This window comes from Aotus nancymaae, unplaced genomic scaffold, assembly GCF_030222135.1.
Source record: "Aotus nancymaae isolate 86718 unplaced genomic scaffold, 86718_ANA_hifiasm-v0.15.2.pri h1tg000089l, whole genome shotgun sequence".
Classification (NCBI taxonomy): Eukaryota; Metazoa; Chordata; class Mammalia; order Primates; family Aotidae; genus Aotus; species Aotus nancymaae.
In genome coordinates this window covers 20,316,723-20,343,093 of record NW_026988504.1, presented here as the reverse complement: position 1 = coordinate 20,343,093, position 26,371 = coordinate 20,316,723, and the positions used below count along the sequence as shown (strand labels likewise).

The 26,371-nt window shown below is 37.3% G+C and overlaps 1 protein-coding gene across 4 annotated transcripts in view; it reads right to left on the bottom strand.

Annotated features, from left to right (window-relative positions):
* Positions 1–1,929: 1,929 nt before the first annotated feature.
* Positions 1,930–26,371, bottom strand: part of CDC27 (cell division cycle 27) — a 71,053-nt gene continuing 46,611 nt past the window's right edge. Inside the window, exons 10-19 of one of the 4 annotated variants that reach the window (XM_012444087.2) lie at positions 25,101–25,200; positions 23,579–23,786; positions 23,198–23,370; positions 20,479–20,631; positions 18,928–19,136; positions 14,538–14,655; positions 11,016–11,144; positions 8,601–8,675; positions 7,178–7,334; positions 1,930–5,270 (exon numbers count right to left, since the gene is read on the bottom strand). In XM_012444087.2, coding sequence (XP_012299510.1) covers positions 5,188–5,270; positions 7,178–7,334; positions 8,601–8,675; positions 11,016–11,144; positions 14,538–14,655; positions 18,928–19,136; positions 20,479–20,631; positions 23,198–23,370; positions 23,579–23,786; positions 25,101–25,200 — 1,405 coding nt within the window. In that variant the 3' untranslated portion in view covers positions 1,930–5,187. The remainder of the gene's footprint in view (positions 5,271–7,177; positions 7,335–8,600; positions 8,676–11,015; positions 11,145–14,537; positions 14,656–18,927; positions 19,137–20,478; positions 20,632–23,197; positions 23,371–23,578; positions 23,787–25,100; positions 25,201–26,371) is intronic. The other 3 variants (XM_021673738.2, XM_012444088.3, XM_064369412.1) reach the window with 3 other exon arrangements.

Below are 26,371 nucleotides of genomic sequence, written 5' to 3'. Positions count from 1 at the left end.
AGACAGAGTTTCGCTCTTGTTACCCAGGCTGGAGTGCAATGGCGCGATCTAGGCTCACCGCGATCTCGGCTCACCACAACCTCTGCCTCCTGGGTTCAAGCAATTCTCCTACCTCAGCCTCCCGAGTAGCTGGGACTACAGGCTGCGCCACCATGCCCAGCTAATTTTGTATTTTTAGTAGAGACAGGGTTTCACCATGTTGACCAGGATGGTCTCGATCTCTTGACCTCGTGATCCACCCGCCTCAGCCTCCCAAAAGTGCTGGGATTATAGGCGTGAGCCACTGCACCCGGCCCACATTTTTCTTTAACAGTGTTGAATACTAAAAGAATGCTTGAGGCTGGGGTGGGCGAACTGCTTGAGCCCATGAGTTTGAGACCAGTCTGAGCAACATGGCAAAATCCTCTCTACGAAAATACAAAAATTAGCCGGGAGTGGTGGGGCATGCCTGTTGGTCTCAACTACTTGGGAGGCTGAGGTGGGAGAACTGCTTCAACCTGGGAGATGGAGGCTGCAGTGAGCCGTGATTGTGCCACTGCATTCTAGCCTAAGTAACAGAGCAAGATTCTATCTTCACAAAAAAAAAAAAAAAAAGGATACTTGTGATAGAGGAAATTGTTAATAAGAATGCAAGAACTGAAAGAAAATTGAAGATTTATAATTTTCTTACTTTAAAGCAAATTCTAGCTACTCAAAGAGGGAAAATATATTCCAATTTCAGTGCCGGAAGAGTATAGAAGCAGTATATAGATCAAAGCCCCAACAAAGGATTATACAGCAGATCTGAATGATTGATAATAGTTTCCTCTGTAAAACTTGGACATCGATGTTATCCTACAATAGACTATGTATTTAAAAATGCTAGAGAGGGCTGGGTGAGATGGCTCATGCCTATAATCCTAGTGATTTGGGAAGCTGAGGTGGGAGGATCGCTTGAGGCCAGGAGTTTGAGATCAGCCTGGGCAACATAGTAATACCCTGTCTCTACAAAAATTAAAAATAAAAAATGAGCCAGGTGTGGTGGTGCATGCCTGTCGTCCTGGCTACTTGGGAGGCTGAGGTGGGAGGATTGCTTGAGTCCAGGATTTCAAGGCTGCAGTGAGCTAATATACTACTGCACCCCAGGCTCCAGGGGCAGAGCAAGACTGTCTAAAAAAAAAAAAAGCTAGAGAAAACAACTTACAGTTACCATTAAATATGACATGAAACCTCCAGAGGAAGTCCAAAACTAAAATATAAGATTCTGAACATATGTTAATGCCAAAAGTGCCCAGTTGTATCATTTAATAGCTAAGCCTGTTTTCTCTTTTGTAAAAATGGAGTAATACCTACCTTCCAGTGTTGAGGATTGAGAAAACCATCCATGAAGCAGGTAACAATCCATAGAGCAGGATCTCAGTAAACAAAGCCTTTTAACAAAGTTTGCACTTACAAAGAAAAATAAAACCTATACTGAACCTTTATGAACCATGAGTTGTCAGTTAGACAAGTCAAAGAATAGTTCCACGTCTAAGCTGCTGTTTATCCTTGTTCAGCTGACATTAAATGGCAGGTCCCAGGGAAGGTTATGAAGTCTGTGTCATTCCCCTTGGATGTGCTCAGCTCATCCCACCTTCGTGTTTTTCCCTGTTACTACCTTTTCTTCAAGTCTGAATAAAACCCTTCAGCTCTCTGTACTTTCTCCAAGATACCAAAAAAAAACAAACAAAAAAAACCTCCATTCAAATTAGAGTAAAATTTAGTTTCTACATCTTTCTTCTTTCAGATCCTGACCTCTTTAAACAGATTCTAATTGGAACAAAAAACCTTTATGTCCCTTTTGAAGAAATTTCAGAAATCAAGTGATCAAAGAATAAGCAGTTGACTTGCAGATTCGCAGCTGCTAAGGGGCTTATGCAGTTTGAAAAAAATGTATTCTAAAAATTACCATTGTTTTTGTCATAGTATTTATTTTGATATTCCAAATAATGCTAAAAAAGAATATGACCATTTAAAAATATAAATATATTAAAAGAGTGTAAATTTTAAAAAATCAGATAAACATTGCCCTAGATTTTTGTGGAACATAAAACTGAATCTCTCCTTATTTTTCTGTGCCTTATTATTAAAATACAGATGGCACAGCTTTCATATAGCTTTAACAACTTGATTATAAATTGCTTTTAAAAGTAATTTATTTGGATTTTCCATATCCTTTAATGAATTGCAAATATATTAACAGAAAAGACTTTCCCCCACAAGACTGTACAATATCTGAAATAAGTCAGTTAAAGCAAAAAGAAGACACAAAATTACATTATTTCAATGCAAACAGAACACACACATCACACCCACACTTGCATTTTCCCAGGTTTTCACAAAGAAAATGGGTCACCATATTTCTCAGTGAAGACCCATACTATACTCTGGCTAATCAGAGACTTCCAAACTTTTTTCTTCAAAAAGAGCATTTTTAATAGACTAAATACTGGTTATCACTGAGTTTTTGTTTAAGGTACAACAGCAGCATGGTTCAAATGTTACTTGTAGTTCTTCGAAAAATTAAAAATTTTAAGTGATAAATACAGAAAAAGTAGGGACCACCTTTCATTATTCTGAGTACCACTGTTCTCTTGAAAAAACATTCTAACCTTCTAAAATCCCAGAGTTAAGAACCATTTCCAAGGGGAAAAACAAACCCAAGGCCACAATATAACTTCGGAACAAGTGTGTGTGCGCATATATATATATATATATATATATATATATGTATTAGGCTGGTGCAAAAGTAGTTGCAGGTTTTGCTATAAAAGAAATGACAAAAACCACAATTACTTACTTATGCACCAATCTAATATATGTGTGAAACAGAGAAAAGGATGTCAAACTACTTAGTTTAATTTCTGTAAAAGAAACTTCTGATGTTTGAAGCAAACATTTTGCTTGATCAAAATGTGTTCTTCTGGTTGTTTGATCCCCATTCCATGCAAAAAACAAAACAAGACAAAACAAAGAAAAAAAAAGAAACTGCAAAAGCCACAAAGTGTTACTAGGTGGGAAATAAGGTTTCAAATACCTAAATGACTTTGAAAGTAGGTATGAGGAAAAATAAAATCAGGCCAAGCTTGGGCGGAAAGTGTCCCTCAACCAGCCATTGCCATGGTGTGTCTTACAAAACTATCCTTTTATCCTTGGTCTCAAAAAATCAGTATCAGAAAGACTCTCATCTCTGGCACAGGACATAAATTTCTACTACAAAAAGATAATTATACTTCAGCAAATTATGTTCTAAGCTTAGCTTTCTTCAGGCTTTATAATGCAGAACTCAGGTTGAAGCTTTCTATAAAACTCTAAATATGATACTGTTATACAGCACCTTGTGCTCTGCCAATTAAAAACATAAAATAATCTAAAATTAAATATTACAGAACTAATGGATAATACAATAGCATATTTGTTAGAATCCAAGTGCTAGCCTCTGGGAATTTTTAATTATATTCATTTTCTCCCAACTGTTCCTTTTTTAAAAAAATTACTTTTTTAGACAGTACATATACCCAAATTTAGGTACGGAATTCTGTTAAATATCTCTCTGGCACCTGATATCTAAAGACCCCGACTTAAATTAACTTATAATTGTATCTAATCCATGTTCAAATGAGATTAACAGTAAATTATAGAAAATTACTGAGTCTACAGGCTAAAATTTTTTTCACATCTTTTGTAATCCACCTTATTTTCACAGCTTGACTAACAAATATAGGTAAGTTTGTCCTTCATCAAATAATCCAAAATAATAACGGTAGGCCTGTCATTTATAAGAAACTATAATTTGTTATATTCTGACATTGGCACTTAATAAAATGTTAACAACTAAAGTTTCTCTAAAAATATCAATACATTACAATAAAGGAGATACACAATTTAAGACTGTTTAAATCTGTTGCTGTGGAATACCAATAATTATCATTTTATATGCATAATTAGATCCTTAAAATTGTGGCCATTTCCCAAAGACACCAATCTATATTATGACAAACTCAGGAGAGAACCTATCTCCTCATAAGAATGTTTTTTTCCCCCAAGCTAAAATTTTCAATATCCTAACCCCAATTACTCTTAGTAAATGTTTTGGTGACTCACACTACTGAAAAAATCTGAAGCAGAGAGCCAAAAAGAATGGAAATGATCTCACCCAAGGGTAACCACACATTCTTCGCTCTGCTTAAACACTCAGAAAAGACAAAGGGATAATGTCTTGAACAAATAAAGATTCAAGGTTATGGTACAATTCTGATTATATTAAGGCTTTCACTATCATGATCTCTTAAAGTCTCTCCACTTTAGCGTTCTTACTCTGATTGATATGGTGAACTTAAGTGGTTGTTAAGGGCCTTGTTTTGGCTACTCAGTGGGGAACCACTCTATCATCTCTGAATGTTAAAGGTGATCCCACAGAGCTCAAAGAGAAGAGGCAATATGGTAAGAACCAGTTTTAAAGTTTGCAATACCAAGACAACAATGATCAACACTTTGAAGCAAGATGAATAAAATCCTCGGTTAGACATTAAAGCATTCTTGCCAAGAATAAGTGTACACTGTATGGAGGGATATTTGATTCCTACATACGAGTCCCAATATGCCCATTACATTTGTTTATAGGAGACACTGCAAGTTTAAGGTAATTTACATTCCTTGGCAATCAAGTTACTGTTATAGGCAATGTCTTTTATTGTTCCATCTGGCACTTGCAAACACCATTCTTGAAGAACCTAGAAATGAAGGTCAGTTACTCTGTTTATCAGGAACAGGACCAAATAAAAACAAATTTTTGAAAAAGCAACCAAGAAATTCTGGTTCATCACTATTTTCCATATCTAATGGTTCCTTCAAGATAAAACATAACTCTTCCTTCCATGATAGCTTTCAAACAAAGGGAGATTAAAGAAAAACAGAAAAGTTCCCCACCCTACCCCCTGTAAATTGTCATTCATACTGGTAGAAGAGCCAGTCTTGTTAGCAGCTATATATTGCACTGCCTTTCATTCTGTATACAGTCAGGGTCCAATGAAAGTGGCACACTCATGGTATAAGTGATGGATGATGACTCAGAGTCGGCTCAAGAGTAAAGACTCAGTATATATGGAGGGACAAGAAACATGTCAGCACTAGTCACACATCCAGTTGTAAAAGTCTGATTTCCAGAAGTTAAAATTCATCACTTTCAGCTGCATGAAGTTGTGTGTCATCCGCATCTGTCATGCTGCTCTCCTGGGATTCATCTGTTCCCACTTTAAAAATAAAACCAAAGTCTACAGTAAGGTTTCTGACAAATACATCTTTTTGGTTCATGAAAACAAGTAAGAAAAATTGTATTATATTCAGAGAGATAAAAAATTGTATTATATTCAGAGAGATAAAACCCTAACTAAAGGCCCTTAAAAGTCCTCATATCCTTTAGTAAAACAGAATTCAAGTTCCCTAATTTTATAATAGGTCTGATATTAGTTTATTGCATTTTACCTTTAAGGTTTTAACTACCCAAACTGCCTCTCCCTAATGAGTTCCTTATTCCTGCCCTAGAAATTACAACTAGCTAGTTCTCTGAAACATTAAAAAAAAAAATGGACATTTCCCCCAACCTCCAATCATGGAGTCCACTTTAAGGATACTCCATGCTAGTCCATAGAAACATAGATTATAAACTTCAGTTTCAAAAGGTTTATAGGGAATCTCTCTCTCTCTCTCTCTCCCGCCCCCCGATATATATCTATCTTGCTCTGTCACCTAGCTAGGTTGGAGTGCAGTGGCACAATCACAGCTCACTGCACCCTCAAACTCCTGGACTCAATTGCTATGATCCTCCTGCCTCAGCCTCTCAAGTAGCTGGGACTAGAGATGTGTACTACCATACCCAGCTAATTTTTAAAATTTGTTTAGAGACAGGGTCTCACTATCTGCCCAGGATAGTTATGAAATCCTAGGCTCAAGCAATCCTCCCACCTCTGTCTCCTGAGTAGCTGGGATTACATACACAAGCCAAAATGATACCTGGCTTATAATTTTTTTTTTTTTTTTTGAGACAGAGTTTTGCTCTTGTCACCCAGGCTGGAGTGCAACGGTGTGATTTCGGCTCATTGCAGCCTTTGCCTCCTGGGTTCAAGTGATTCTCCTGCCTCAGCCTCCCAAGTAGCTGGGATTATAGGCTCCTGCCACCACGGCCAGCTAATTTATATATTTTTAGTAGAGACAGGGTTTCACCACGTCAGCCAGCTGGTCTGGATCTCCTAACCTCAGGTGATCCACCCACTTTGGCCTCCCAAAGTGTTGGAATTACAGATGTGAGCCACTGTGCCTGGCCCCATGGCTTATAATTTTTTTTTTTTTTTTTGAGACGGAGTCTCGCTCTTGTTACCCAGGCTGGAGTGCAATAGCGCGATCTCGGCTCACCGTAACCTCCGCCTCCTGGGTTCAAGCAATTCTCCTGCCTCAGCCTCCTGAGTAGCTGGGATTACAGGCATGCACCACCATGCCCAGCTAATTTTTTGTATTTTTAGTAGAGACGAGGTTTCACCATGTTGACCAGAATGGCCTCGATCTCTTGACCTCGTGATCCACCCGCCTTGGCCTCCCAAAGTGCTGGTATTACAGGTGTGAGCCACCGCGCCCAGCCCAATTTTTTTTTTTTTTAAGATGGGGTTTCACCATGATGGCCAGGCTGGTCTTGAACTCCTGACCTCAGGTGATCCACCCACCTCGGCCTCCCAAAGTGCTAGGATTACAGGCGTGAGCCACCGCACCCGGTCGGCTTATAATTTTAATTAAAGCCTTTCACCAAGTTTTCTGGAACAAACGCATCTGATCAGAATTTATCTTGTCAGAAATTTCTCCATCCTCTTATTTAAAAAACTACATTCTTATGAAGCAGATAAAACAGTACTGGTTACATATTCAAACATAAATTGAGGGTCCAGGTAAAAATTAGCAATGAATTTGTCAAAGTCATACAGCAAACTAGATCCAAGAACAGACTAATTACCTGACTCTCTATGCATTTTGTTATTACATCACCCTGTTCAATTTCCCAAAATTTGGTATAATGAAAACACCATGGTTAGAAAAATAAAAGAGTAGCCTACAAATCCTTATGCAAAAAGGTAAGTTTCTAAATATTCAAAATCATATGTATGATACTTACTGATCTGCTCTTCTTGGGTTATTGGCTCCTCATCATCTGGAAGATAGCGCTTATCAATTGCCTCTTTAATCTGGTTATTGGCTCCTTTAGGATCTAAATCCATAGCCCAAGAGAAATTCATCAGGGCGAGGTGCGTTTGACCTAACTTCTTGTAAACCTAAAAATAAACAGCAGCACTACATTTTTCATTAAGTTGTGAGCTTCAACTATAAAATTCTAAATATTTATTTATTTAATTTATTTTTTTGAGATGGAGTCTCACTCTGTTGCCCAGGCTGGAGTGCAGTAGCACAATCTCAGCTCACTGCAACCTCTACCTTCCAGGTTCAAGTGATTCTCTTGCCTCAGCCTCTTGAGTAGCTGGGATTATAGGTGCTTGCCACCAAGTCCAGCTAATTTTTGTATTTTTAGTAGAGACAGGGTTTTGCCATGTTGGCCAGGCTGGTCTCGAACACTTGACCTAGGGTGATCCTCCCAAACTGCTGGGATTACAACAGGTGTGAGCCACTGCGCCTGGCCCCTAAAATTCTAAATATTTATAATTTAAATTAGGCTCCTGGTGTACGTGCTCTAAACTCATTCTAAGGGTAGGACACTTTCATCTTACAGATGAACTCATACTAGCTTTTGTGTTCCTTTTAATATAATCAGATGTTATTTTCAGAATTTCTTGCTTCTATCTTTCAGGTAGTAAGTTTCCAATAAATATCACTCTGACTGGAACAATGATAATGGGATTAAATGGATTATAAACTGCTTAATTAACTTTCATTTACAGTGATTTTAAATGGAGTTATATATATAAACTCTTAACAACTGTCTACAGGCACCTTAACTAATTGGCATCTGGGGGGCCAGTCTGTAAAAAACTGACTAGTCTGGCCTTGGGAATCTCAGAAGCCATTTTTCCTAATCAAGACAATACAGTGCCATTAATGTTCTTCTTACTTATTTATTTATTTAGACAGAATCCTGTTCTCTCGCCCAGGCTGGAGTGCAGTAGTCCAGTCTTGGCTCATGGCAACCTCTGCCTCCTGGTTCAAGTGATTCTCGTGCCTCAGCCTTCCGAGTAACTGGGATTATAGGTGAGTGCCACCATGCCCAGCTAATTTTTTATATTTTTAGTAGAGGCTGCGTTTCACTATGTTGCTCAGGCTGGTCTCGAACTCCTGACCTCAGGCAATCCACCTGCCTAGGCCTCCCAAAGTGCTGGGATTATAGGCGTGAGGCACCATGCCCAGCTAGGATATCATTTTCTTAAGTGTTAAGAACTAAATCTGTTATTCCCAGAGCACTCAGTTTGGAGGTTTAGTTGAATTTTCTCAATAGATACTGTACGGTAAGTATATTTATTCTTATAAAATATAAAAGGTCAATATTTGCTATGAAAGTCACAGTTTGGGACCATGGCCCCAGTCTTTACCTTTCCTATTAAGAAGTAAACGAGGGATTCTTTGGGAACAATTTGTTTCAATTCTTCAAGTTCTTGTAAAGCAGACTGAAAAAGGCAAAGAAAAACCTTAAAGTAGCAAAATGTTTGGAAGTTTTGACCAAGCAAGTATTTTTACTTATTCGATTTCCCAAATCATCTTCATAAAAGCTAACAAAATCTCAACCAATATACTTCCTTATTGCATCAGTTCTTTTTTTTTTTTTTTTTTTTGAGATGGAGTTTCACTCTTGTTACCCAGGCTGGAGTGCAATGGTGCGATCTCGGCTCACCGCAACCTCCGCCTCCTGGGTTCAGGCAATTCTCCTGCCTCAGCCTCCTAAGTAGCTGGGATTACAGGCATGCACCACCGTGCCCAGCTATTTTTTTTTGTATTTTTAGTAGAGACGGGGTTTCACCAGGTTGACCAGAATGGTCTTGATCTCTTGACCTCGTGATCCACCCGCCTCGGCCTCCCAAAGTGCTGGGATTACAGGCGTGAGCCACTGCGCCCGGCCTGTTGCATCAGTTCTTATTGCTGTGAAAATAAAATGCATACTTATATGACAATAGGTACTAAGAAATGGCAGGCACTCTAGTACACTAAACGCGTGTGCGCACACACACACACACCCCTCTCTTTGTGAAATATGCAGGTGGTGACAATTCTTGCTTTTTGATTATCTATCTATCTATCTGTCAGTTGATCTATTTTTATTTATTGAGATAGAGTCTTGCTCTGTCATCCAGGCTGGAGTGCAATGGCATAATCTCCGCTCACTGCAACCTCCGCTTCCCAGGTTCAAGCAATTCTCCTGCCTCAGTTTCCTGAGTAACTGGGATTACAGGTTTATGCCACCATACCTGGCTAATTTTTGAATTTTCAGTAGAGATGGGTTTTCGCCATGTTGGCTTGTCTCCAACTCCTGACCTCAAGTGATCTGCCTGCATCAGCCTCCCAAAGTGCTGGAATTACAGTTGTGAGCCACTGTGCCTAGCCCAGTAATTTATTTTTTAATGAAAAATAACTATATAATTTTTCAGAACAAAAAGTCATTGAGAAGAGTGGCATTAACACTTTTGCAAGTCTGTTAATAGAAGACAGCCAGATTCTCACATCTATCTGCTTCTCCATTTAATGTTTTGATATCATGTATTATGTAATTTTTGAAAAATTCTACTGTCCATTTGGGACAGAATGAGAATGAAAAGGTAAATAATGTCAAGATACTATTGTAAAAATAGCTTTGACCTCTAGGATTCCTTCGAAGGGTTTTAGGGACCCCCAGAAGTTCCCAGACCACACTTTGAGACTCATTACTTTAAAGAAATCTTTTTTGGGCCAGGCGTGGTGGCTCATGCCTGTAATCCCAGCACTTTGGGAGGTCAAGGCAGGTGGATTATGAGGTCAGGAGTTCGAGACCAGCCTGACCAACATGGTGAAACCCCATATCTACTAAATAAAATAAAATAAAATAAAATAAAATAAAATAAAATAAAATAAAATAAAATCCTTCAACGGAAGAAACTGACTACATATCTAAAGAGGTACAATAAAGCAAATACATAAAAACAAATACTGAATTACAATTATAGTACCTCAAAGAGTAGCTAAAAGTTGAAAAGGGTTTATTAGATTTAAAATAAGCTTTAAAAAAAATTTATTTTTTTTTGAGACAGTCTTCCTCTGTTGCCCAGGCTGGAGTGCAGTGGTGTAATGTGGGCTCACAGCAACCTCTGCCTCCTGGGTTTAAGTGATTCTCATGCCTCAGCCACCCAAGTAGCTGGGATTACAGGAGTGCGACAGCAAGCCCAGCTAATTTTTGTAGTTTTAGTAGGCTGGAATGCAGTGGCATGATCTTGGCTCACTGCAACCTCCACCTCCTGGGTTCAAGCAATTCTCCTGCCTCAGCCTCCTGAGTAGCTGGGACTTATAGGCACCTGCCACCATGCCCGGCTAATTTTTTGTATTTTTAGTAGAGATGGGGTTTCACCATGTTGCCCAGGCTGGACTCGAACTCCTGACCTCAGATGATCTGCTTGCTTTGGCCTCCTAAAGTTCTGGGATTACAGGTGTGAGCCACTGTGCCAGCCCATACATTTATTTTCATCTGTTCACTTATTTTGGTCTTAAGGGGGTGGTTTAGGTCTTACCTTTAAGATAACTCCCTGATGAAAAAATTGCCTTTCTATATAAGGAATCCTTACAAGGGATAACCACATATTCCTAAATATCCACACACCTATCCTTCCTATGAGTATTTCATGAAGAAATAAAAATCACAAAAAATGAAATTAACAGCTCTGGAGAAATGTCTCAGATTAAGATTAAGTAACTTTTAGTTTATTGAGGAATAATGTTGTTTTTAAGCAATACAACACTGAAGACCCTTAAAATATATAACTTACTTTATATTTTTCATTTGCAAATAAAACTGAGGCTCTGTGAAATTTGCATAGAGGGTTCTTGGGATCAATGACAATGGCTTTGTTTAGGGTATCCAAAGCTTTCTCTGATTTTTTCAGTGCATGTTGAACCTATAAGAAATAAAGATCATGTTAATGCTCCCTCTTGATATTTATGAAGAAAGGCTGAAAAGCAACGTGACTCAAAACCAACATAAAGATAATCAAATTATCAGAGATAAGGTTGTAGGGCCTAACTAGGTTGTCCACTGTAGTAAGTGGATTTAGTAATTGATTACCAAATGATTAATAAATGATCTCTAAAATCGCTTCCAATTCTAGTTCAACTGTTTCACTAAAGATGAGAATACTGAAGTCCAGAGATCCTAAGTAATTTGCTCTGTGATCAAAATCTAGGTCTTCTGGTCCTTCATTATATATCTATGATGATAATTAATATTCTATCTTTAGAGCAGATATTTGGTTACTTTTTTTTTTTTTTTTTGAGACAGAGTCTCGTTCTGTCACTAGGCGCCAGGCTGGAGTGCAGTGGTGTGATTTCGGCTCACTGCAACCTCCACCTCCCGGGTTCAAGCAATTCTCTGTCTCAGCCTCCCGAGTAGCTGAGACTACAGGCACGCGCCACCATGCCCAGCTAATTTTTGTATTTTTTTTAGTAGAGACGGGGTTTCACCATGTTGGCCAGGATGGTCTCGATCTCTTGACCTCGTGATCCACCCGCCTCAGCCTCCCAAAGTGCTGGGATTACAGGCGTGAGCCACTACGCCCAGCCTTGGTTACTTTTAAGTCTAAAAGGCAAGCAAAACCTTGGTGTTCTATTCATATAAAAAGATCTGTACCATTTAGCCAGGTAATATTCACATTTCATCAGGTTTATGCAGTCTTTCAAATATTAGACTTTTCAAAACTGCATTAAAAAAATTCCTGTCGGCCAGGTGCGGTGGCTCACGCCTGTAATCCCAGGACTTTGGGAGGCCGAGGTGGGTGGATCACCAGGTCAAGAGATCGAGACCATCCTGCTCAACATGGTGAAATACCATCTCTACTAAAAAAAAATGCAAAAAAAAAAAAAAAAATAGCTGGGCACAGTGGTGCGTGCCTGTAATCCCAGCTACTCAGGAGGCTGAGGCAGGAGAATTGCCTGAACCCAGGAGGCGGAGGTTGCGGTGAGCCGAGATTGCGCCATTGCACTCCAGCCTGGGTAACAAGAGCGAAACTCCATCTCAAAAAAAAAAAAAATTCCTGTTTACAAACCTTGTTTTACTCAGATCCATTAAATTTTCAATATTTTAGGAATTTATTTGAAAAATGATCTTTCTGCTTTACTTGAAAATCACTGATCTCTAACACTGGGAAGCAAATAATTTAAGACATTTTAAGTAACTTAAAATTTAAAAGATTTAAAACAGTACCAAACCTCACTATTCATTCACATGTATATAAAGATGTTCTGCTATGTTCCTCCTTGGACAAATTATATATTACAAATAAAGTGGGCTGGGTTGGGCATGGTGGCTCATGCCTGTAATCCCACTGCTCTGGGAGGCCAAGATGGGTGGATCATCTGAGGTCAGGAGTTTGAAACCAGCCTGGCCAACATGATGAAACTCTGTCTCTACTAAAAATACAAAGAATCAGCTGGGCTTGGTGTTGGGAACCTGTAATCCCAGATACTCAGGAAGCTGAGGCAGAAGAATCATTTGAACCTGGGAGGCAGAGGTTGCAGTGACCTGAAGTTGTTCCAATGCACTCAAGCCTGGGCAACAGGAGTGAAACTCCGTGTCTACTAAAACTCCACCTCAAAAAATAAAATAAAATAAAATAAAATAAAATAAAATAAAATAAAGTGAGGTGAATGAATGTGGCTGTGGAACTTTAACAAATATCACAGTAATAAGAATGTGACAGTAGGTAGGGCCAACATCTGGTTGCTAAACTCATCTATGCAATGATCTTTGCAAATATTCTGCCCACAGGATTGAGAACCTAAATACTAGTTCTCTAAAAGAGAAAAGCTTACCCTCTTACCTGACAATTTCTTCAAATAAACCACTCAAAAATTTAAAACAACCAGTTCTACAGTAACTTTGGAAGAATTCCTATTTTTAAAAAAATGTTCAACTTCACCAAAAGGTGTCAAGAGATACTCAATTTTGAACCGAATAAATAAGGTGATGACAACTCAAAATAATTTTAAGTAGACATATCTCTAGATATTTTGTGTAGTAGCTAACTATAAAAGAAGTTACTGTCAACTTCTTTTTTCTTGTCCTGCCTTATGGTGCTAAACTACGTCGATTTTTAAGAAAATTATCATGGTCAATTTCAGTACAGTCAATAGAGAATTAGAATTCTACTCTCCCCAAGATAGTGACATTTCAAACTAACATAATTTCCTGACACTGTATGCCCATTCCCATAAAAACCAAACTTGCTAGGGGGAAAAAAGAGAGAAGGTCGGGGGAGGGAGAGGGAGAAAGGGATGAGAAGATGAGAACAAGAACTTAAGGTACCGTACTTAAACAGAAATTAATAAATGAGATTTTAAAAAGCAAACAAATATAATGTACCTATCTTTTCTCCTATTAAAGTACGATTTACTTATTTTCTTTTAAGAGATGGAGTCTCATTCTGTTGCCCAGGCCGGAGTGCAGTGTCACTTTCTTAGCTCACAGCAGCCTTAAACTACTGGGCTCAAGCAATCCTTGTGCTTCAGCCTCCCAAGAAGCCAAGACCACAGGTGTGCACCACCATCCCAGGCTAATCTTTAAATTTTTTGGTAGAGATTGGGTCTCGCTATGTTGCCCAGGCTGGTCTTGAACTTCTGTCCTCAAGCAATCCTCTCGCCTTGGCATCCCAAAGTGCTGGGATTACAAGTATGAGCCACTGTACCCAGCCAAGGTACAATGTTACCAGATACACTTAAAAAATGTAAATATAAAAATGATTCTGCACATTGCTGTAGTGCAATGGCTCTATCTCGACTGAGAGCAACCTCCTCCTCCCGGGTTCAAGCAAGTCCTGCCTCAGCTTCCCAAGTAGCTGGGTCTATATGCATGTGCCACCATGCCTAGTTAATTTTTGTATTTTTAGTAAAGGCGAGGTTTCACTGTGTTGGCCAGGCTGGTCTTGAATTCCCAACCTCAGGTGATCTACCTGCCTCAGCCTCCTAAAGTGCTGGGATTACAGGCATGAGCCACTGTACCCAGCCAGGAGATCTCTTATATGAGTCACATTAACAACCCTATGAGGTAAGCAAGTAGTACATGACATTCATAAAATAGAAGAGCTCAGAGAAATGAAGTGACTTGCCCAGGGGATAAGGGCAATTGTGTGATTTTTTTCTTAGGCTAAGCCAATTGGGTAGTATTTTTAGTTGTAATAAACTCCAGAATACTGTTTCAACAGCAAAAAACCCCAAATTTTATTATAGCAATTAAATCAATAACAAACATATTTCAAAAGGGAGATTAATAGAGTATTAATGTTTAGAAAGCTACTTACTACTCCAATGTGGCAAAGTAAAACTGAACTTTGAGGGTTTATATCAAGTGCTTTTTGGAAATGCATTTCTGCGAGGCTGAATTTTTCTTGCTTGTAATAAATCATTCCTAAACCATACCTGAAAGTATAAAACAAAGTATAATTTTAAAGACATAAACATTAGGTTGCTAATTCAGTTCAATTAGTAAAAGGACAAGTACAGAATCTGGCATTTTAATAAACCAGTGTAATAATACTGGTGGTCTTAGAGGGGAGAACAAAAGTATCAGTTATGATAAAAACCATTAAATCATTTTATTTATTTATTTTTAATTAAAAAACAGTTTTTTTGAATTGGGGTCTCACTCTGTCACCCAGGCTGGAGTGCAGTAGACCAATCATAGCTCACTGCATCCTTAAACTTCTGGGTTCAAGCAATCTTCCAAGCCTCAGCCTCCACAGTAGCTGAGACTATAGGCATGAACTGTAACACCTAGCCATTAAAGCATTTTATTATTTTTATTATTTTTTAAAGACAGCATCTCACTCTGTTGCCCAGGTTGGAGTACAGTGGTATAATCACGGCTGACTGCAGCCTCGACCTCCCAGGCTCAAGTGATTGATCCTCCTACCTCAGCATCCTGAGTAGCTGGAATTACTCCATCATCCTGGTGCACACCACCAGGCATGACTAATTTTTGTATTTTTTGTAGAGATGGAGTTTTGCCATGCTGCCCAGACACACACACACACACACACACAGAGTATATTATATATGTGTGTATATATATACACATTTTTTTTTTGAAATGGTATTTTGCTCTTGTTGCCCAGGCTGGACTGCAATGGCATGATCTCGGCTCACTGCAATCTCCACCTCCAGGGTTCAAGCAATTCCCTTGCCTCAGCCTACCAAATAGCTGGGATTACAGGCATGCGCCACCACACCTGGCTAATTTTGTATTTTTAGTAGAGGCGGGGTTTATCCATGTTGGTCAGGCTAGTCTTGAGCTCCGGACCTCAGGTGATCTGTCCTGAGCCACCATGCCCAGCCTATATATATTTTTTCTCTTTTGAGTCAGTCTTGCTTTGTCACCCAGGTTGGAGTGCAGTGGTGTAATCTCAGCTCACTGTAACCTCTGCCTCCTGGGTTCAATCAATTTTTGTGCCTCAGCCTTCCAAGTATCTGGAATTACAGGCATGTGTCACCATGCCTGGCTAATTTTTTTGCATTTTTAGTAGAGACTGGGTTTTGTCATGTTGGCCAGACTGGTGTTGAATTCCTGGCCTTAAGTGATCTGCCCGTCTCAGCCTCTCAAAGTGCTGGGATCACAGGCATGAGCTACCATGCCTGGCCTACTTATATTAATATATTTTTAATTTTTTGTGGAGATGTGGTCTCACTATGTTGACCAGGCTGGTTTCAAACTCTTAGCCTCAAACAATCCTCCCATCTTGGCCTCCCAAAATGCTACAATTACAGGTATGAGCCACCATGCCCAGACCATTAAAACATTTTAAAGAGTCACTTTTATAAGTCAAAACAATAAAATCAAATCAAATAAAACTATAATAATAAGGAAAAAAGAAACCACATCCCTAAACCCATCACTACAATATAGATTTTTGTTAATTTAAAAGACAGCATCTTGCTCTGTCGCCCAGGCTGGAGTGCAATGGTGTGATCATAGCTCACTGTAGGTAACCTTGAACCCTTAGGCTCACGCGATCCTTCCACCTCAGCCTCCTGAGTAGTTAGGACTACAGGCATACACCACCATGCCTGGCTAATTGGGTTTTTTTTTTTTTTGGCAGGGAGGGGTCTTGGCCAGGCTGGTCTCGAACTCCTGGCCTCAAGTAATCTTCCCACTTCTGCTTCCCAAAGTGCTGGGATTATAGGTATGAGCCACCATACCTGCCATATTCTAGATTTAAAAGCTAATTTTTACTGAGTAGTTATTACACATGTGCCAAGACCATTGCTAAATTATCTCATTTAATCCCTGGAGGAATCATAGGTACCATTATCACCCTTATTTCAAATAAGAAAACTGAAACTTAGAGAAGTTAAATAACTTGCTTAAAGTTATACAGCTAATAAAGATTCTAACCAGGTCCTTCCTTAATGATTCTAAAGCCTGAACTCCTAACAATGCTATTTCCACATTTTTGTACAAATGCATATATATTTTATATTATTATTATAGCATACATAGTGCCATGTTTGGCTTTCTTCCCCTCCCCACTTACTATTATCAAAAGCATGCCCCTATACTTATAGACCTCGAAATTACAATTTTAAAAGGCTATGTAATAGTGTATTAGGTTGATATACAGGTATTTCTCCTGAATTTTCAAAATGTCAAATGAGTATAATGTGGATGGTTTATGTTATGGAGACTTCTCACAGTCATAATTAGATGATAATGATAATGGAGAATAAGCACCAAATGAATAAGAAGACAGGACAACATATCTGCTTTATTTGATTGGCTTTATCATTATAATTGTGTTATAGATGAAGGAAAGGTATTAAAAATTATGTTAATGATAGTGAAGGTGATAACAAAAGAAAGATTATTTTGTAGTTAGAATAAAGTTGCTCAGTATTTAGAGTTACCTAAATACATCAGCATTTAACTTCTTCCTAGTAAAAGCTTGCCAATCTGAATAACCTTCCTTTAAACACAATTTTTGATACAGTCTTTTTAAGAATGTGACTACTGCAAAATAGCAGAACAAACAATACACGTTTCAAAAAAACGACACAAGTATCAACTAGACTTGGGAAAAAACAAAAACAACACAAGCCCTACTAAGAACTGACTTCTTGCTGGGTGGCAGGGCTCACATCTGTAATCCCAGCACTTTGGGAGGCTGAGGCGGGTGGATCATGAGGTTAGGAGTTTGAGACCATCCTAGTCAACACGGTGAAAACCCGTCTCTACTAAAAATACAAAAATTAGCTGGGCATGGTGGCAGGCACCTGTGGTCCCAGCTACTCGGGAGGCTGAGGCTGGAGAATTGCTTGAACCTGGGAGGTGGAGGCTGCAGTGAGCCGAGACTGAGCCACTTCACTGCAGCCTGGCAACAGAGCAAGACTCCATCAAAAAAAAAAAAGAACTCATCTTAAAATATTACAGAGAACTTCTATCTATTGGAAGAGAAGGCAGTATTGGCAATTTGATAGTTACATTGGTCAGTAAAAGCTAGCACTTTTTTTTTGGACATCTTTCAGACAATGTAAGTACTACTGCAAATTAAGATGTAATCCATTAAACAACATATTCACAAATCAAAAAATGTTTTAGTAATATAATGCTTCCAATTTAGAAGCAAATAGAATGATAAAACTCAACTCCTATAATAACCCAAAAGATAACCATATCTGACAAAAAACTACTGTAGAATTATGATTTCAGAATTATATTTCCTCTTGATATTTAAACCATTAAGTCAGTCCAGAAAAATACAATAAATGTCAGCAGTAAGTATGGTGTTGAGGCAGAAATAGGAACAAATTTTTTCATATCTTATTCAGTTGATAACAATATGATCCAGGTAGTAATCTCCTATGTGTTTACTTATATACGAGTACAAAAAAGTACAACAGAGTTACTACTAAATAAAAGGGTGCACTAAGTTCTTAATAGTAACTCAGTAAATTAGAACACTGTCAAAGAACAGCAACTAGTGAATTTTTTCAATTTTTTTTCTATTATCCAGTAAGTGAATTGTGCTATTCCTTTCCAATTTCCCAACCACTTTTTGTCCTAATCACCATTTCGGTGTTCTAAGAAAAAGTAACAAATCAAGTAACAAAACCAACTACACTATCTCTGTAAGTTTGGTAGAAGACTGAAACTGTTGAGTGTAAGGATCTGGTATTCCATTATCATTAGTTAATTTAAGAGTTTGTTGGCTGGGCGCGGTGGCTCACGCTTGTAATCTCAGCACTTTGGGAGTCTGAGGTGGGTGGATCACGAGGTCAAAAGATTGAGACCATCCTGGCCAACATGGTGAAACCCTGTCTCTACTGAAAATATAAAAATTAGCTGGGAGTGGTGTCGCGCACCTGTAATCCCAGCTAATCAGGAGGCTGAGGCAGGAGAACTGCTTGAACCTGGGAGGCAGAGGTTGCAGTGAGCCGAGATTGTGCCATTGCACTCCATCCTGGGCGATAGAGCAAGACTCTGTCTCAAAAAAAAAAAAAAAAAGAAAAAAGAAAAAGAGTTTGTTAAAGATATACATCTCAGAAGAAAGCATTTTAGTTAGAAGTTATTGACCAATATGTAGCATCCCTAAATATTAGTAACCAAATTCGTGACAATAAAGAGCTATCTAACAAGGAAAATTAGTGAGTACCAGCACCATCAATAAGACTTTCTCTTTGCACTTCATTAGCACTTACCATGCATTATAGTGTCTAGGATTGACTCTGATAGCATTTCGAAAACAAGCTAATGCTTTGTCCAATTCTTCAGTTAAGACAAACTCATGCCCTAATAGAGTATAGGCATAAGCATAATTTGGATCAACTTGGATAGCTCTCTGGAAGAATTTAATTGCAATATCATGTTCCCGTTGCAGACTGAAACAGTTTCCTGCAGCACACCAGGCCTTAAAAAAATGGGAACAAAAACCAAACATAATTAAAATTTTATTTTTTTCTAAAATATGACTAAAACCAAACCTCAACTCAGAACAGAAAGACAAAAATGGAAGAGTTTCAGTAGTCAATTCTAATTATTCACAGATTCCATATTTGTGAATTTGTCTGCTTGCTAAAATTTATTTATAAAACCAAAGTCAATACTTGTGCTTTCATGGTCATCAGAAGGTATGTTCTCATTTGAGGTCGAATAATGTGACTCTACCTTCTTGTTTTAGCTCTCCTGTATAGAGATTGACCAGGGGACAGAAGCTCTGTGGGGTAGTATAGTGTGGTGCAAGAAGCTTTGGTTCTAAGAACAGTTAGACAGAATTTGAATCCTACTGCTGGCAATTTTAAGTAGGGTAGCTTCAGGCAAGTCACCTCTGAAGCTCATTCTCTCTCTTATTTATTTATTTATTTATTTATTTATTTATTTTGAGACCTGGTCTTGTTCTGTCACCCAGGCTGGAGGGCAGTGGTGTGATCTTGGCTCACTGCAACTTCTGCCTCCTAGGCTCAAGTGATCCTCCCGAGCAGCCAGGCACCAGCCACCATAACTGGCTAATTTTTGTGTTTTTTGTGGAGAAGGGTTTTGTCATGTTGCCCAGGCTGGTCTTGAACTCCTGAGCTCAAGGGATCTGCCCACCTCAGCCTCCTGAAGTGCTGGGATTACAGGTGCGAGCCACCATGCCTGGCAGCATTCTCTCTTTTGTAAAGAAAACAGAATCTACCAGGATGAGTTGCTTTTAGGATTCGAGATAATAATTCACAATCTATCTCTGTTTTTCTCCATCACCTCTAGGAACATTGGTTCAGTAGCACTAATTCAGTGTTCATGTTGACTATAGAATTACCACGAACAATGGGAATTGACTGTATTTAATTCTAAACTTAGATATGTCACAACAGTATCATTAAGTATTTTTGAGATGCAATGAAATACAACCTTATAAGATTAGAGCATGGAAATTAATTGTACCTATGTCTTAAAATAATACTAATTTAATTTAAAATTATTATTATTTTTTCAATCTATGTAACGTCTGCTCAATGAACTCTAATCTTGGTGACAAGAGCAAATTTAACATAGTCAAATCTTTATTAATCCTGAATGAAATATCTGCTTTGTGATTTTTCTATTTGTGAATCTGCACTGCACATTCCAGGACTTTCTCTCCCTCCCTAAATCCCTGTCTAGATAGAAAAAAAAGAAATAAGTGTGAGTGACACTAAATAGTGTTTGAATTCTTTGGTTCATCTCCATCAGTTGAGGGTAACTATATAAGCAAAGTATTTTGGTTAACATACCTCTGGCGAATTTTTATCCATGTCTGTTAAGTCTTTTGACAGAACTGAAAGAGCAACATCTTTTTGAAGATGCCAAAGTGTTGTAGAGTAGATCTCCATGCCTTCAACTCTATAATTCTCAATCCTTCTAACCTCTGAGAATATTCTTTCAGCCTGAAAAAAAAAAAAAAAAAAAAAAGAACTAGTAAGAGAAAACAAGCTGATACAATTTATATATATACACAGTGAAAGCCCTGGTTATTGTCTTCACAGGATCTAAATGGTGCCTTGTATTATGGTTTTTATGTGAATGAGTATTAACACAAGGACAAATTGAGCAATCTACTATGGCAAGTCAAATACTGATATAACCATATTGATAATCAACCTAGTATTTATACACAAGCCATAGTAAGAACATGAACTCTGAAAAGAAAATTTGAGTTTCTACCAAAAAGAGAGAAGCAAAATCTATACAAAGCTACAATTCAAAAGAAAAGTCAGTATTTCCTTCTCAAAAATCACATTTCCAAGTTTTAATAATGGCTTTACAAAAATAACTCTTTTAGGAAAGACGAGGGAAGAATGATTTCTGTAACATAAAATCTATTTTTGGACTGATTTTTATTGAGAGGTTGTGCTAGAAAATTTAGAGGAAAGACTGGCTATCAATCATATTGAGCCCTGAATATACATATCAATGTTTCATCTGCTAGGAATTATAGGCCCTGCCTACTAATTGCCCTTTCCTTTGTACCACTCTCTTGACTTTAGGGTCTCTCCTCAGCTGCCTGGTGAATTTTTTCCCTCATCACATTCACAGCTCCCAGAACTATGTTTCTCTCCCTGTAGTTTGAGGATTTAGGTTATATAAAACCCGTTAGTTTCCTAGTTTGTCAATTTACCAAGTTCAGAATTCTCAACTGCCAGAAAAGGTCTAGGTACTAAAAAAAAGAAAGGAAAAGAAATTCTCACAGTTTAGTTTAGAATAAGAAATATCTGGACTGTTCTTCACGAAATGAATATGACAGAAAATAAGAGCATTTTAAAACTGAGTACTTAGTTCCAAGAAGTGGCCACATGATATCTATGATTAGCTTGATGATTTGTAACTTTCCTGAAATCTCTTAAAAGTTGTAAAAGTAAGTGTGCAGCCTCGACCTGCAGGGCTCAAGTGATCCTCCCACTTCAGCCTCCCAAGTAGCTGGGACCACAGGTGAGTGCCACCACACCCAGCTAATTTTTTCATTTTTTGCAGAGACAGGGTCTCACTATATTGGCCAGGCTGGTCTCCACCTCCTGAGCTCATGTGATCCCCTTCCTTGGCCTCCCAAAGTACTGGTATTACAGGCATGAGCCACCACATCTGGCCAAGTTTTTCATATAGTGACGGTAACAAGATAAAAGATCTAGCTGTCAGCTAAATATAGGTAGGTACTTTTTGGTTTCAAAGTTTTCAGAATCTGTTGCTTCCTTTGAAAAATGACTATGGCATAGACAAAAAGACAAATGGGAAAAACCTTATGAAATTAAGTTGAAACAGAGGCTTTCTTTAGTCAAATATCTGGGTCACCGCTACAACTAGGGGAAACAATAAAATTCATATATGTTAAAGTAGCTGTGAAACAGTAAATTAGAAATAATTTTTCTGTGTATATACTACATACCATTAAAGGACCACAATCTAAACATGGGTTTTCTAGCAATGAATAAGACTTGGTCTTCAACTCTCTTTTCTGTACTATTCAAAATTAAATTATATTAATAAGAATCCTCTGTATGTATTCTCTGTGAGAAAGAACACCTTTCCCCTAGATTTTTGCATGAATCATGAAGGGAAAAGTATTCCCTCTGAATACATAAAAACAAAAAGCAAAACAAAAATACCATACTTCATTGTCACCCAGTTTCCTCATCATGCTTTACTTCTCTTCATGACTTACTGCTACCTGTTCTTAAACATTTATTGGCTTACAATCTGTTGCTAGAATGTAAGCTCCACAGAGGCAAGAAATTGTCTGACTAGCTGTAATACAGAGTCTAGAAGAGAGTCCAGGATATAATATGCACAGAAATATATACTGAATAAATGAACTGAACTGAAACTAAATTAAGCAAAAAATGAATCATATCAACTTTAATCCATATTAGAGACATTTTATTAATATATAGGCTTCTAAAAGGTTTCTTTTTTTTAAGTTGGCAGGGAGAAAATGCTTTGAGAAGAAGAACTGAGGGGCAATTTAAGTTGGGAATTAGAATTTTCTTTGGCTTTAGGTTAATTATTCTTTCCTTTTCTGGTATAGACAGATAACTTAAGCAATAAATTTAATTAAAATCAAGGAGTAAAAGCCTTGTAATAAGGATAATGTGTCCTCAATTAAACACAATTTTCTTCATAGCACTCTTCAATTTTATAAAACATACTAGATGTCAAAAATTCATCCCAGTAATTAACTCTGTATATTGCAGAAATAATATAAATCCTATTACATGGTAAATATGTATTGATGACTTGGGCCTCTACAAATCTATTCCAAGAAGTTTCAAAGAATTTAAATTACTCCTTAATACAAGAAAGAACTCTATCTATAAATTATAAATAGTTACAAAATAAATATTTAGACATTACATAATAAATACTGATCTTTTAGATCTAGCCTTCTCAAGCATGGGCATTTATTTTAAAAATACTGAAATTATCTCTAGAAAGGCATATACAACCATTTTCTATACTTACTTGCATGTACTCTGAAAGTTCAAAATAGGCCCTTCCAATTTGGCACAGTACCCAACCAGTATTGTAGTGGTGAGAAGGTAGATGGCTCAAAATATTTATAGCTTCTTTGCAGTTGTATGAACACAAAGCTAAATAACCTTTTCCCATTTCACGAAGAAGGCTCATCAAACCTTCTAGGAGAAAACAATATAGTAAACAAAGGAAAAAACACAATAGAACAGTTTGGTTCTTTAGAAAAGCTAATTACAAACTAATCCATTAAAAATTCCAACATCTATATAGAAAACAATGAAGGTACTGTAATGAACATAAATAAATTTACTTAAAATAAGTACATAATAAAATGAAATACAAAGACGACATTAAGCACTTAAAACAGACCTGCTGCTGCTTTTTGTAGATTAAAAGCCTGAATCTGAGGTGTGATTGTGGATATTTTCCCTTCTGAAATGATGGAAGAGTCCAATTTTGTAATTTCCAGGCTATCATTTATGTTAGGTTGAGTGATTCCTCCTTTATTAGTTTTACTTTTTGTTTTTCTATTTGGGATTTTAGGTGGAAACTTCATTTTTAATTTTTTGCTATTCTCCTGTAAAAGGGAGGAAATTTCACGCTTGTTATACTCATGTATTTTAGACTTCTCCTCAGCCCTTTCTCCAGTATTAGATACAAAATAAATGTACAATATTCATTAAATCCATATTTTTCTCAGAAGAGAGTTTATCAAAACAAAGGTCTTCAAAGTCATTTAATTTTAAACACAATAATTATGAACATAAATTACATGAACTAATAGTGATGAAGGTGTGTCAGCATTATATCCTCGTCAAAGTATATCAAACTCTCATTTATTATTTAAAAGTAAGAAAATAAGAATATGAAATAGTATCTAATTTTCTCGGAGCATTATAATAGGTCGTAACATTGTTTTGTTTTGTTTTTTGAGACTGAGTTTTGCTCTTGTTGCCCAGGCTGGAGTGTAATGGCTCGATCTCAGCTCACAACCTCTTTCTTTTTTAGACAGAGCCTTGCTCTGTTGCCCAAGCTAGAGTGCACTGGCACAATCTTGGCTCACTGTAACCTCCACCTCCAGGGTTCAAGCAATTTTCCTGCCTCAGCCTCCCAAGTAGCTGGGATTATAGGCACCTGCCACCACAGCTGGCTAATTTTGTTGTATTTTTAGTAAATATAGTGTTTCACCATGTTGGCCAGGCTGGTTTTGAACTCCTGACCTCAAGTGATCCACCCACTTTGACCTCCCAAAGTACTAGGAGGATTACAGGGGTGAGCCACTGCACCCAGCCAGGTCTCCAGTTTTAAATTTTATTTTCAAATAATTTTAGACTCACTCTTCCCCAAATGATAACATCTGACATAACCATAGTATATCATCATATCCAGGAAACTGAAATTAGTACAATATTATAAATTAAAGACCTTATATGGGTTTCATCAGTTTTTATATAAACCCCTGTGTATGTGTGGGCATATTTCTATAAAATTTTATCACATGACTGGATTTGTGTAATCAATCACCACAATCAGGATACAGGACTGTTGTACCACAAGGAATTTCTCTTGTGCTATGATTTAATAGTAACATCCTCCCTAAAGCCCTAACTCCTAATAGCCACTGATCTGTTGTTCATTAGTATAATTTTGCCATTTCAGGATTATTCCTATGTCATTTTTAACTTGAGAAAAAAAAACTTTTAATTATCATAATATTTACCAAAGGACTATAATTAACTTCGCAAAAATTATAGATGGCCGTCTAAATCAAAACATTTTTAAATTCTACATAGTCTCTTTATTAACTTATTAGGGATAGAGTCATCAATGAACAGAAATTTTAGGCAGGGAAGCATTAAGTAAATGTGACATACAGAAATCTTTATATTACCTTGGTTGTGGAGCTGTCACTAGTAAAGAGTCGTGAACTTCTTCGAGGCAGTGCGTTTGGGGGAGATGTAATAGTGGGGCTCAATACCTGAGGTGTTGTACTAAAAAAAAATTATAAAGGAAGACATTGATTTTTTTACTTGATTTATTACCATTAACCATTGTTTCAATTCAGGTCTATTTAAAAAATATGCATGAATTATGTAAGTACTCTAAAGTTGACGAATTTGTCAGTCCGTTTTGTGGTTTCTCTATGAAAACATAGTATTTAAAAATGAGGGACTCAGACTGGCTTTCCTGTTCCTCAGCTTGCAGACGGCCTATTATGGGACTTCACACCTTGTGATTATGAGTCAACACTACTTAATAAACTCTCCTTCATATATAAAAAAATAAAAATAAAATGACTCATTACTATAAAATAATAAAGATTATAGCACAGATCTTCACTCTACCTGAAATTGTTAATTTGCACTGAAAATAATCCACATAAAATTCTGGGTCAATAAATGATAAGCACATCTATAAATCAATTAACATTACCCCTCATTTTCAACTATAAAAAGTTATAATAAAGAAAAAGATAGTTGGGTAAAGATAGTCTAAATGTGGCGTATTTGTCAACAAATAAATACCACTAGAACAACTGATATTTGAGAAGTTATCTCCCTGTAAATTCAAATAAGCTACATCAAAGGTTTATTCTGTTTAGAGCAAAAGGAGCCTCGGTACATTTTTACTTTAAAGGCAAACCCTGAGACATGAGAATTCCAACCTTAGCAGCAAGCAAACTTAAAATCTGAAACAATCTAGAATTGACAGTGAGTAAACTTATAGACTAAACTATTTAAACTTTATAATTTATGGGAAATCCTACCAGCTACCTGAGTCTGGGTCAAAGAATTTCAGACAATAAAAAGAGATACATATTTTCATCTTTTATGATATGTACATATACAATTTGCATAGATAGAGGTATATGTTACACACGCAAATGAATCCTTTTAATCTACATCTGATAAACTAGAAGTTTGATAATGAAAGGCCGCAGAAGTTCAAAATTAGACTTTATGTGGTGAAAATGACACAAAACCTTTCTTGGGTAATTTAGCTAAAAGTACTATGCCAGTCTAATTATCTCTTAAAAAAACTTTCTAAATAGAAAGAACAGACTTCTGCCAGTCATGAGAGAGTAATATGTAATAGATTTATTCTCCCATCTCAGATAACTACAAACTGAACCAAATATATGGAACAATGGTTTTCAGATAG